The sequence below is a fragment of the Phyllostomus hastatus genome, unplaced genomic scaffold, assembly GCF_019186645.2.
Source record: "Phyllostomus hastatus isolate PE091 unplaced genomic scaffold, TTU_PhHast_1.1 phas_contig_147, whole genome shotgun sequence".
Classification (NCBI taxonomy): domain Eukaryota; kingdom Metazoa; phylum Chordata; class Mammalia; order Chiroptera; family Phyllostomidae; genus Phyllostomus; species Phyllostomus hastatus.
In genome coordinates, this window is record NW_025333603.1 from 7,018,466 (window position 1) to 7,030,929 (window position 12,464).

General features: G+C 38.5%; 1 protein-coding gene across 3 annotated transcripts in view; it reads left to right on the forward strand.

Moving 5' to 3' along the window:
• The window catches only part of EPS15 (epidermal growth factor receptor pathway substrate 15), a 132,791-nt gene that overhangs the window by 47,908 nt on the left and 72,419 nt on the right, over positions 1-12,464 (forward strand). For all 3 annotated transcript variants that reach the window (XM_045856801.1, XM_045856811.1, XM_045856793.1), the window contains exons 8-10: positions 5,098-5,157; positions 11,021-11,110; positions 12,064-12,209. In XM_045856801.1, coding sequence (XP_045712757.1) covers positions 5,098-5,157; positions 11,021-11,110; positions 12,064-12,209 — 296 coding nt within the window. The remainder of the gene's footprint in view (positions 1-5,097; positions 5,158-11,020; positions 11,111-12,063; positions 12,210-12,464) is intronic.

Here is a 12,464-nt window from a genome sequence, read left to right on the forward strand (position 1 = left end):
TGCTGATGGTAACAACTACCACCTCACCACCTGCAGCATTACTGCTGGATCAGTGGGTGTCGTATAGGTTAGCTGCTCAATAAATATTAATTTAAAAGCCATTTTCTAGTATTGTTTCTTACTAATAATCATTTTTCCCTTGTGTAATCCAGTGTGAGATTTCTAAACTGTAAATATAATCCTGTTACCTTTTTTTTTTTTAATGTAAAACTAACCCTCTTAGTAGCTTCCCATTGTATTTAGGAGAAACTCCTTGCAAGGCATTTTATGGCCAAGCACTTGTTTATCCCCTCTGCTGTTGCGCGTGGGTCACCGGCTAGCAGTGACCACGGCACACTGTGGATGGCTCGACAATACGCGAGAAAAAAACACACATGCACAGAGACAAACCAGTTTCTGTGGGGAAGTAGGGACAGAATGGCCACCCCCCCTAGTGGGGAGCGCGCTGATTTACCGTCCATACCTGCTTTTATTAGGCTCATTTTGCATAATAACTCAGGTAACGTACAATACTCATTAGGGGAAGTAAGGAATATATAAAACAAAGAACTCTGCCGGTCTATTGAGTTGGGGGGTCAAAGAGCTGTAAGGCTGAGGAACAAACTAGCTTCCTCCTAAGACCCTCCTCATTCAACTAAGAGCATTCTTGGACAAAGAAGGTTTCACAGTAATTTACATGTTCTTTCTTAGGCCTGATCACCCCGGGAAATCCGCACTTCCCAGTACCGAGCTGTACTTCCCCGTCATTGTTTCAGGCTTAGGTGGAGCGCGGGAACTAAGGCCACCAAGAGATAAGGAGATTTTCTTCCGGACGCTGAGAACTCAGACTTTGTCAAAGCCGAGGAGTGAGGGTCCATCACCCCCCTTTTGCTGCAGCCCCCCCCCCAAGTCCTTCTTTTGGGGGGCCTCCCAAAAGTGATCGTGCCTGGCTTGGGTTGTTCCCCCGTGGGGAATCTTACCCGTCTTTGGCTAACCGACCAAGCTTTTTGGGGGGTTCAGTTATGAACAAAGCAGCAGAAACAGCATTCCTGCCAGGAAGATAAGCTTTTGTCTCCTTGCCGGCTCACGGTTCCAAGGGCGTTCCCTTAGCCTAGCTAGGCGGGGGTTTCAGTTTCTGATACCAGTCAGGGCGGTTCCCAACATATCCCCCTTTTTTAGTTTTTTTAAAATCAATTGTGGTCGTTAAGCCTGTGAAACCTACTTTTGCTGTTTTCGAATGCAAATCAGAAGAAAAGCAACATCTACATACATCATAAGGCAATAATAGAAATATAAAGCAGAAACTAAATTCTATGGGTGGTGAATACCTAAATTTCTAAATTCAGTGCAAGAAAACATATTAAGGGAAAAACAAAAGTAATAGGTCTGATTACATTTCAATCTTTGAGAGAAATTACATAGATATCAGGAAAGGCAAATTACAAGGCAGTTTGAGCATAATGCAAGCCTGACTTCTTACGAGAGGATTTCTTAACAGGTGCAGTTCTGCGCACCGACTCATCACCTACTTTCTTACGTGGGTGTTGAGTTTTAATTTTACGCCTGCCAGAGTGGTTTCTCATACCTTCTCCCTTGTTTTCAGTTAGGACTGCTAAGGGTTCCATAAAGGTGGCTACTTGCTGGTCTCTGATACGACCCTGGGAAAACAATTTGCAAATACACCGAAGTACACAAATCAATATCACAATCAGTAAACAACCAGCAGCTCCAAAAACCCAAATTCTCAAATTAATTCCATCAAACCATGTTTTAGGATTCAGCCAATTAATATTTTCATTAAGGGCTCAAAAAATGTCCTGTTTGGTTAAACGTTGAATGTCCTGCAGCTGATGATGTAACTCCAACTGCAATTTATCAATTTGTCCTTTTAAGTTAGTGGAGAAAGCTCCCCTCAAGCGATGTTGTATATCAGTCCAAGTATGTTGGCTGGAATTCCATTGTAGCGGTGTGACGCACAGTCTGGAGAAACTAGGGTCACAGGTTAGGTATTGACGAGTCACGAGAGCGTCCTGGCGTTCGCCAATCCAGTCCAGTGCTGATTCAACTGCAGAAAGGCGGATCAGGATCTCCTGATCTATTTGAGCCTGTTGGACTAATTCTAAAGTAGCATTGATTAAACCATAAGTGCAACCAGGTGTTAACAAACTGTCGGACTCATAAGGAGAGCAGTGCATTGTTAAATGCTATAATGCCATTTGGATTCATTCATTTTTTGGTCATATTCTGGAGATAACAGATTTGGAAAGAGTCGGAAGACACAATTAAATCATAACCACTATTAATGACTGATCTTGTTAGATTTATGCAAAGAAACCTTATGTCATTACTTACTCCTTTAGAATGCCAAATTCTGGAGGGATCAGGTAGGGAGAAAAATATAAAGTGTGAAGGAAAATCCTTTTCCTTCTGCTATCTACCAGGCTTCTGAAAACTTTCACTTTCACAGACCTTCTGCAATCATTCACAAACTCTCTATTCTTTTTCATACACTTTCTGATATCCACCAAGATTGCATCTTCATGCCTTATACCTTCCATTACTAACACACACCACATAATTCTTTCTTAAAACGTTTACTTCCACAGATTTTCTGCAACATTCACAAACCTTCTATTCTTTCTTTCATACTCCTTCTGATATTCACCAAGATTGCATTTCCATGCCTTATACCTTCAATTATTAACTAACATCACATAACTTCTTTCCTAAAACTTTTACTTTTCCATTTATCTTTACAGTTTCCCATTTACATTCCTACAGTGTGAAGTTTCAACCTTCCCTGGAATCCTCAATTTCCTTTTCAGAGCAGATACAGAGCAAAATCCATCCTTCTCTGTGGGGGGTGAAGGTGGGGGCCTCCGTGATCTGCTCACTCAATTTGCACATCGTTTCACTGTCAGAATCAGATTCCTCATCATCTAGCTCTGTTTTCTTTGTCCAAATGAACTCAAGAGAGTCCCTGACAAGCCTCCAGGTTACAAAGGTGTGCACACCAATAGATATACCACTGTTTTGCAAAGATTTCAACCTTTCACCCACTTTTTCCCAAACATCAATGTCTAACGTCCCTCTATCAGGAAATGAAGGACAATATTTTCTTATAGATTGCAAAAGCTGAACCAGATGTTTTTCCTTCACCTTATACTTTGCTTCTTTAAGAACTTGTTGTAATATACGCAGAAAAGATTTCTGCCCTTTAGTTAAGTTACAACCCATGTTTACCTTCCTTCTTTTTTTTTAAAGAAAAAGCTTACTTTTATTTACTTTTAATTGGCCAAAATAAATCACCTGATTACTTTTTTCAAGGCAAATCGTTTGTTTTTTCAAACTTGAGAATTAGATTACTATTTACCCAATTATAGGCAGTCGCGAAGAGAGAAACGACCTAGAAAAGAAAGACGTACTTCCCTGAAAATTCAACGCATCCCACAACTTGCCCGAGAAAAAGTTCGGGGTCGTGGGCACTTACCTGGGCTGTTAGCGCGCAAATCCACCCGAAGTTGATGCGTTGTCCACAGCGACGGCTCGTAGCCGCTGGTTCCAAGTGGTCTCGAACGGGGTCCCACCTCTGTGGTCCCGAATCGCTGCCCCACGTTGGGCGCCAGCTGTTGCGCGTGGGTCACCGGCTAGCAGTGACCACGGCACACTGTGGATGGCTCGACAATACGCGAGAAAAAACACACATGCACAGAGACAAACCAGTTTCTGTGGGGAAGTAGGGACAGAATGGCCACCCCCCCTAGTGGGGAGCGCGCTGATTTACCGTCCATACCTGCTTTTATTAGGCTCATTTTGCATAATAACTCAGGTAACGTACAATACTCATTAGGGGAAGTAAGGAATATATAAAACAAAGAACTCTGCCGGTCTATTGAGTTGGGGGGTCAAAGAGCTGTAAGGCTGAGGAACAAACTAGCTTCCTCCTAAGACCCTCCTCATTCAACTAAGAGCATTCTTGGACAAAGAAGGTTTCACAGTAATTTACATGTTCTTTCTTAGGCCTGATCACCCCGGGAAATCCGCACTTCCCAGTACCGAGCTGTACTTCCCCGTCATTGTTTCAGGCTTAGGTGGAGCGCGGGAACTAAGGCCACCAAGAGATAAGGAGATTTTCTTCCGGACGCTGAGAACTCAGACTTTGTCAAAGCCGAGGAGTGAGGGTCCATCACCCCCTTTTGCTGCAGCCCCCCAAGTCCTTCTTTTGGGGGGGGCCTCCCAAAGTGATCGTGCCTGGCTTGGGTTGTTCCCCCGTGGGGAATCTTACCCGTCTTTGGCTAACCGACCAAGCTTTTTGGGGGGTTCAGTTATGAACAAAGCAGCAGAAACAGCATTCCTGCCAGGAAGATAAGCTTTTGTCTCCTTGCCGGCTCACGGTTCCAAGGGCATTCCCTTAGCCTAGCTAGGCGGGGGTTTCAGTTTCTGATACCAGTCAGGGCGGTTCCCAACACTCTCCTGTCTCTCATTAGCTCACCTTTTCTTCCTGCCCCAAGTGAGATTTTGTTGAATGTTTAAATATCTTCTTCCCAAGGATTTAATGTGGTTTTATGGCTGGTCTAAAGCTATGGAATTTATTCATGTTTTAGATCAAATCTACCAGTGCCTTTTAGATTTTATTTTTTCTTGGTAAGCCCTGGCTTGGACCTTATTAGCTAGTTAATGACCCATAACACGGTATTTGTTGCATATTTCTTTTAGTGGATTAGAGGTTTTGTAGCGCAGGGAAAACAGGGTTGTTAGCACCACATGGAGCTGCTGCATGAATTAATTTAGATGATGTTTGTGACAAAGCATTGTACAATAGTTGTCTGAAGTACTGTATACATAATTGTTTTATGACTTGAGAGTAAGAAAATAGTTTTAAAAATTTGTAAAGGAATTTCTATTTAAAATATATGTGAGTTATTTCTTTTTATAGTAATGTTAATATAGCATTTACTGTAATAGCAATATAATAATAATCAGCATAATTGAAATTTCTCAGAAAAAATACACGCTTAGGTGAAACTTTTACCCCAATTTTTATATTAGTGTTTACATGTAACACATGAAATGAAAGAACATTATTTTTCTCATTGATGATGATTATTATTTTTTAAGGTGTGGGAGTTGAGTGACATTGACCATGATGGAATGCTTGACAGAGATGAATTTGCAGTGGTAAGTGACCTAATGCTCTTACAATCTTAAACACCTTAACGGTTTTCTCAAGTGAAAATTTCCCCTTTCAGTTCATCCTTATAGGAAAACTTATTTCCTTAAGATTGCTGGTATGATTATTTTTACCTAGAATTTATAGGTCATCAATAAATATTTTTAAACAAATGGATAATAGAAAATGTGTTTGCTCTCTTCATTTTATTTAACTTTAAGATACATGCAAATACATACTTTGGATAATGCACTGGGAAGATGCTGAAGAGTGTTGTCATTTGTATCTCAACTTGACCAAGCATCTCTGTATCTACTTCTGCTATAGGATAATTTAACTTCGCATATACGCCTAAATTTTCAGTTTGTTTTTCTTTAAAAGAAAACATGAATAACATTTTAGTTTCATTTCATTTATGTATTCTGAGAAAGTTCTGACATCTTATCTGAAGACATGTTGTCCTTAGTAATTGGAGAGTTAATTTCAAAATAGAGTTGTATTTATTTTTCCCACAAGGTTAGATAAAATTCTGCTGTAAACTCATGAATGGTAAATTTCTAACACCCGTTCTAATCTCTTATTTTCAAATTAGTCTGTTCAAATTTTCTTCCTTTATTTTGCTAAGGAATTATCCATTTCTTTGACTTTCAAACTTGTTGCCACAGATTTATTTGCATTATTCTTTTAATCTCTTCTGGGTTTGTGATCATAGTCCTTTTTCATTCCAAATCTTACTTGTTTTTTTTTCTCCTCATTTTTTCTTTAATTGGAGTTTATCTACTTTATTGATCTTTTAATAAAGATATCTTTTGGATTTATTTATTCTTTCTCTTATGTCTTGACTTTTATTCTTTCCAACTTTTATCTTAATTGCACCTTCCTAGTTTCTTTTGGTTTACTTTTTAAAAAATAATTCTGAAAATGAGTACTAAGTCCTTTTGTTTTTTATCTTTAATATTCAAAGCATTTAAAAGACATTTTTTTTCCCCTGAATACAGGTTTAGTTGGATTCACAGATATTGGTGCAAAGTACTCTTATTTTCACTACTTTTTAGATAATTTTTAGGGTTTTTTGCTCATCTATTTAGGAGTGTTTCCTACTTTTAAAGTATTTAAATATGTTTGTTTGGTTTTGTTCCCTTTGATATATTTTAGCTGATTAGATTATGACTTGAGAATGTGGTCGTTACAACCTTTAGGTAGCCCTGGCCAGGTGACTTGGTTGGAGCATTGTCCTGTAAACCAAAAGGTTGTGGTTCTATTGCCAATAAGGGCACATAACTAGGCTGCACATCCAGTCCCTGGTCAGGGTGTGTATGGGAGGTAGCCAGTCGATGTTTCTTTCTATTTGATGTGTGTGTCTCTCTCTCAAATCAGTGAACGTATCCTCAGGTGAGGATTAAAAAAAATCTCTCCTTAAAAAAAAATTGTTAAGATTTTCTTTTGTACTTTATTTTTTTAATTGCATTTTTTTCCTATTGCCATTTAGTTTTCTTATACCCCCTCCCCCCAGCAATCACCATACTGTTGTCTATGTCCATGAGTCTTTTTTCCTTTTTGCTTAGTCCCTCCACCTCTAACCTCCCCTTCCTTCCTTAGCTGTCATCTTGCTGTCCACAAGTCTGTCTTGTTTTCCTTTTTAGTTCAGTTTGTTCACTAGATTCCACATATGAGTGAAATCATTGGTATTTGTCTTTCTCTGACTGGCTTATTTCATTTTGTATAATGTTCTCCAGGTCCTTCCATACTGTCATAAAGGATAAAATTTTCCTTTTTTTTTTTTTTACAGCCGAGTAAATGTCCTATAGTTGTTTTATCCACTCATCTACTGGTGGACATTTGGGCTGGAGCTATCAGTGGCTCACAGCTTGTGGCTTCCTCTGCTGGGCCTGGGTGTGTGCAGAAAGAACAAGGCTGCACACCAAGGCGGGACCCTGCCCAGGGAAAGGTCAGCTGAGGCCTTAGAGCTCCCTGAGATCTGCCTTAGTTGTTAAGTAATCAGTAATATAGCTTCAAGCTATACTTAACAGCCTGACTTAAGCTCCACAGGATAGGGCTATTGCTTTCCCTCATTCTGGTGCCACTTGGAGGGGAGAGCTCTGCCTGAGAAAGATGGCTTCTGCTGTATGGGGGATGACGTAGCACAGGGATCCTGGCGATTGTTCCTCCAGTTCTCCCCCCAGAGCCACCAACCCTAGACTTTCCTCAAGCATCTCTAGTCCACTCTACCCTCCCTCTTTTGGGACCCCGGGTAAGTGGCTGCAAATGAAATATTGTGCATTGGCCCTTTAAGAGGCTCTGCATCTCAAGCTGTCTCTTCTGGCAGACAGAAACCCTGTTGCTTTTCATAGCCATGTGTTACTTGGATTCCTTCCTGGCTCTGGCGCTGTAGGCTGGAGAGTCCAGCTTTGGTTTTAGACCCCACACTCCTCAGGGGAAATGCCATCCCCCCGTCCCAGCCACTACAATATCCCTCTGAAACTTTAGCTGCTTCCTGGGAGAGCCCAGCCAGCCCTCTCTCATCTCCATACTCCCTACCAGTCACGTTGTGGTGATGTGGCTTCTTCTGTCTGTCTGTGGTTGTAAGACTTCTCTCCAGCTAGCATTCATTTGGTTATTTAGGATGATTTCTCTACATTGTAGTTGTAATTCCAGATTGGTCCTGGGAGAAGGGAGAAGGTTAGTATAGCTTCTACTTACTCCTCTGCCATCTTGGGTCTCAAGATTTTCTTTGTTGCCAAGTTCATGATCTGTTTCTACATATGCTCTCTGAATATGCTCATGTTTCTGTACAGGATATTTTGGACTTCTATATATCCACAATACCTATTTTATTATGTTTAAGTTTCTCTTTGTCCTTATCTCTGATATCCTAGACTAAGCTTAGGTTTATTTTTGGTCTTTTTACATTGAAATCTTCAGAAAGATACTCTAAATGCTTCTTGGTTAAGTGTCTACCTCAGGCTGTGTAAATGCATTTGCTAATACATTCCGGTTTAGAAACTAGTTGCCAACCAGACCTTTTGTGTGTGTGTTGAGTATGGTCATCATTTGATTGAGTTGCTACATTTGTTTTGATGACAGACTTTGGTTGGGATAAAGCACAGTATTGTAAGAAAACAAACAAAGTCACTTTCCTGTTTTGTTTTGTTTTTTTGTAGAAAAATTGACTACACTTTTGTCAAGATAGCTATTTTCAAGGCAACATGAAATTAATAATATAGTATATTTTTAACTTTCAAAAAATGTGTTGTCTATTGGCAGCTGATGGCTGACATAGCTTTTTTGCTTCTAGTGTCCACTTTTCCAGGAAATGAGTCCCATCTGCAGTGAGAGGAATGCTGACCTTCAGTGTTCACATTAATCACTTCTTTTAGCTCAGTGTCAATCTGATAATATTAGGGATATTGCTTATTTGGTTGAACGTGTGTGCTAGCCAGTTTTTTTTTTTTTTTTTTTTTTCTGGAGGCTTAAGCTTTTGGAGATAGAAAATTTGTGTTTCTAAAACTGAAATTGGAAAAAGCAAGAAAACTGAAATTGAATGCTCAAGTTGACTAGTGAGTGAAGAAAGGAGAATTGTTGATTTGGATCAAATGGTTAAATGTGGTCCCAGAATAAACAGCATCAACATCACCTGGGAACTTCCTAGAAATTCTTTACCCAACTACAGCCTTACTGGTTCTAGAATCCTGGGAGGAGGTCCCAGAAATCTGTGCTTTATCAGGCTACTCAGGTAGTTCTGATGCCTCCTACAATTTGGATACCAATGGGTTAAAGGTTAGTTGTTTTTAAAAAAAAAAAATCCTGTATGTTTGTTGAGGAAGGAAGGAGGGAGGGAAGGAGAGAGAGAGAGATTGAGAGACAGAGAAAGAAAAAACATCAATGTGAGAGCAAATCATCAATCAGTTGACTCCTATATGCACCCTGACCAGGAATTGAACCTGCAAACTAGGTATGTGCCCTGATGTGGAATTGAACCTGCAACCTTTTGGTGTAGGGGTTGACATTCCAACCAACTGACCCACCCAGCCAGGACAAAGGTTTGGTTTTATTTCTTGTAGAAGAGAGCATGGTATTGTAAAATTACATGTGCTCCTAATACAGATGATCAAACCTGGAAAAAAGAGCTTTGTAGCCAGAAGATCTTGGTTTAAACTTTACTCTATCACCTCTTAAGAATATATTGGACAAGTTACTTAACATAACTTAGCCTCAGTTTCTTCATTTGTAAAATGATACTAGTAATCACAGAAATCATGGATTGTGTTAGGTGTTCAATAAGTGTTTGAAAGTCCCACAAAACTTAGAATTAGAAGCAAACTTATTTTGGGGAACAATTGTCATTTTTAATGGAAGAAAAAATTAAGAAGTATTAAATCTTTCTTCCTGTTGTTATTGTAACCTTTCTGGGGTTCCAAGTTGAGTAATTTCATATGCTTGAAGATAGTTGTGGGAAATTTTCATCTTCTGAAAGTGTGGAAGGTGCCTTGAATTCAAAGTGAAAGCAATATCGTGATACTGTCTATACGTAGGTTGTCTTGTTTGTGCAAGTGCTTTATGTATTTAATAATAAAAAACAAGTTTAATAGGTAATACATTCTCATGGTTCAGAAATCAGTACACTATAAGAGAATATTCAGTGGGACAATCCCAGTCCTGTCATTGCCCTCAGCTGGCCCATTTATACTACTCCATAATGAACCACTTTTCTTGGTTTCTTATTTGTCCTTGCAGAATTTCTTAATGCAAAATAAACAAATCTGAGTAATTATGACCCCCTTACCATAGAAGATAACACAGTATGCACAGTTATATATACTGTCCAACACTGTGCTTCTCTTATGTTTAACAGTGTATCTTGAATGTCTTTCATATAGAGAGCTCCATGATTTTTTTTTCTGGTCACTTTTATTAAAGACTACCTAATATACAATGAACTGCACTTAGTTTAAATGTATAATGTGATGAGTTTTGATAATTGTATATACATGTGAAGATTCCACCACAGCCAAGATATAGAATGTTCCCCTGCATTTTTTTTGTTTTATAGTATTTCATTGTATGGATATATACCATAATTTTTTAAACCAGTTTTCAATTGATGAGCACTTGGGTGCTGATACAGGAAATTCTGTAATTAATCTTTTTCATACAGAGTTTCTTATGTAATCAGGTAAGTCAGGATAGATTTCCAAATGTGATTGCTCAGCCAAAGGGGAAATAAGTTTGGAAAATGTTGCCAATTTGTCCTTCATAGACTTTGTACCAGTTTGAGTTCCCACTAGCAGTGTATTTGTTTGCCTCATCAAGCTAACGAAGTGTTATGAAACTCTGGATTTTTGCCAATTAAATGGAAAATTGTATTTTAATATAATTTTAACTTGTATTTTTTATGTGAGTGAGAGTGAGCATGTTTTTGTGTAGTAAAGGATAAGGCCATTTGTAGTTTTCCTGTAAAATATCTGTTCATACTCTGCCTATTTTCCTATTGAATTTTTTTTTCTTGTTAATTCCTAGGAATTCTTTATACTTTAGGGAGATTAGCTTTTTCTTTGCAAATATTTTTCCCCAGGTCATTTGCCTTTGGCATTGCAAGAATTTTTTGCTGAAGGGTGTTTCTCTAAGATTTTGCTACTCAGGATATCTTCCTGAAAGTTGCTTAGGAACTTACTTTATTTTAATTTATTTTTCTTTCTCCCTCCTTTCTTTCATATCTCCCTCTTTTCCACTTTCTTTCCTTCCCAGCTCAATTTCTTAAAAAAGGGATTTGAGACATATTAAAGATACTTTGGTATTGAACAATATTTAATTCAATGGGTAGGTGTTATTAATGATTTTAATATATATGACCCTGGTTCATCTATTTTGAAGGCCATGTTTTTGGTATACTGTGCACTGGAGAAAGAACCCGTGCCAATGTCCTTGCCTCCAGCCTTGGTGCCACCTTCTAAGAGGAAAACGGTCAGTATATCAGGCCCTATGCAGTTGATCCCCAGGGCTTCAGCATCAGCCAAGGAATCTTACCACTCCTTACCACGTGTAGGCATTTTACCTACCAAAGCACCATTAAGACAGGTATAGATTTATCAGTGTTAACTTTAAAAAAAAATGCATGGCATTTAACAGTTGAATGCTTGATGAAGATAGAAGGAGCAATGAAAGGGATCAAGATTTAGAGCTCCCTCTGGTTGAATCTGCATAATGTGATGTCCCAGAGAAAAGAGATAATCCTTCTCCTGCATTTGGCCTTACTTAGGTCATATGGATGGTTCGTTGGCTTTGCCTTGATCTACCTGGTATTAAAGTTGGAGGTAGCAGATGCTCCATGCTAATCTGGCATGCTTGCCCTAACTAGTTAACAGTGTTTTGTTTGTTTAATTTCCAGTTAACTCTTGATTCTTTGGGTTCAGATGATCCAATTTCGGGCTATCCAAGGCCTTTTTTCCCTCCAACTTGCTTTTTGTTAGGTTGAAAAAAGGAAAATAATGGCAGGCTATGCAAATCAGCCAATTTGGCCATAGTTAACAATTCTGAATGAAACTATAAAAATTGGAGATTGAGAATTATCTGAATATTTTGTTTAAACAGACTCTCCCAACCCATATTCATGTGGTCATTCATAAGTCAAGAGTTAACTGTGTTCAAATTTACTCATTACTTAAAAAGGAAAAAAGTAAAATGGACATCTTTATAGTCCCACTGACCTATATTTTTCTTCTGTAATTTTCTCTTTACTACAGTGTTTTGGTTGGGGGTGTGATGAAGATGATGCACTGTCGCTGTAGATAGTAGTCAGTGTGGGGTAGAATTGCTCAGAATTTGTGACGGATACTGTCATGTGTTGAAAGATATCACTTCAATGTTTGTTTCACTTTGGCAGAAATAATATATATAATGTACATTTTCCTCTGCAGTGGGTTGTGTCGCCTGCAGAAAAAGCTAAATATGATGACATCTTTCTGAAAACTGATAAAGATAATGATGGATTTGTATCTGGATTGGAAGTTCGTGAAATCTTTCTGAAGACAGGTTTACCTTCTACTTTACTAGCCCATATTTGGTAAGACTTCATTTAAATTGATTTAAAAAACAAATTCTGTTTTGAATCAAATCTGGTTTTGTGCATTAGTTTTAGGCATTTGTAAATATGAAACTTTTTGTTTCAGCATTCTTTATTGAAAAATTTAAAACTGAAGATTTCTTCTGGATAATGGACAGAAGCTTGGGAATAGGCTACCTAAAGTTTTATAAGATTGACAGTGTCAGTTAATTGTTATTAGCATGTTAAAATACAGCATCTATTTATATCAATTCA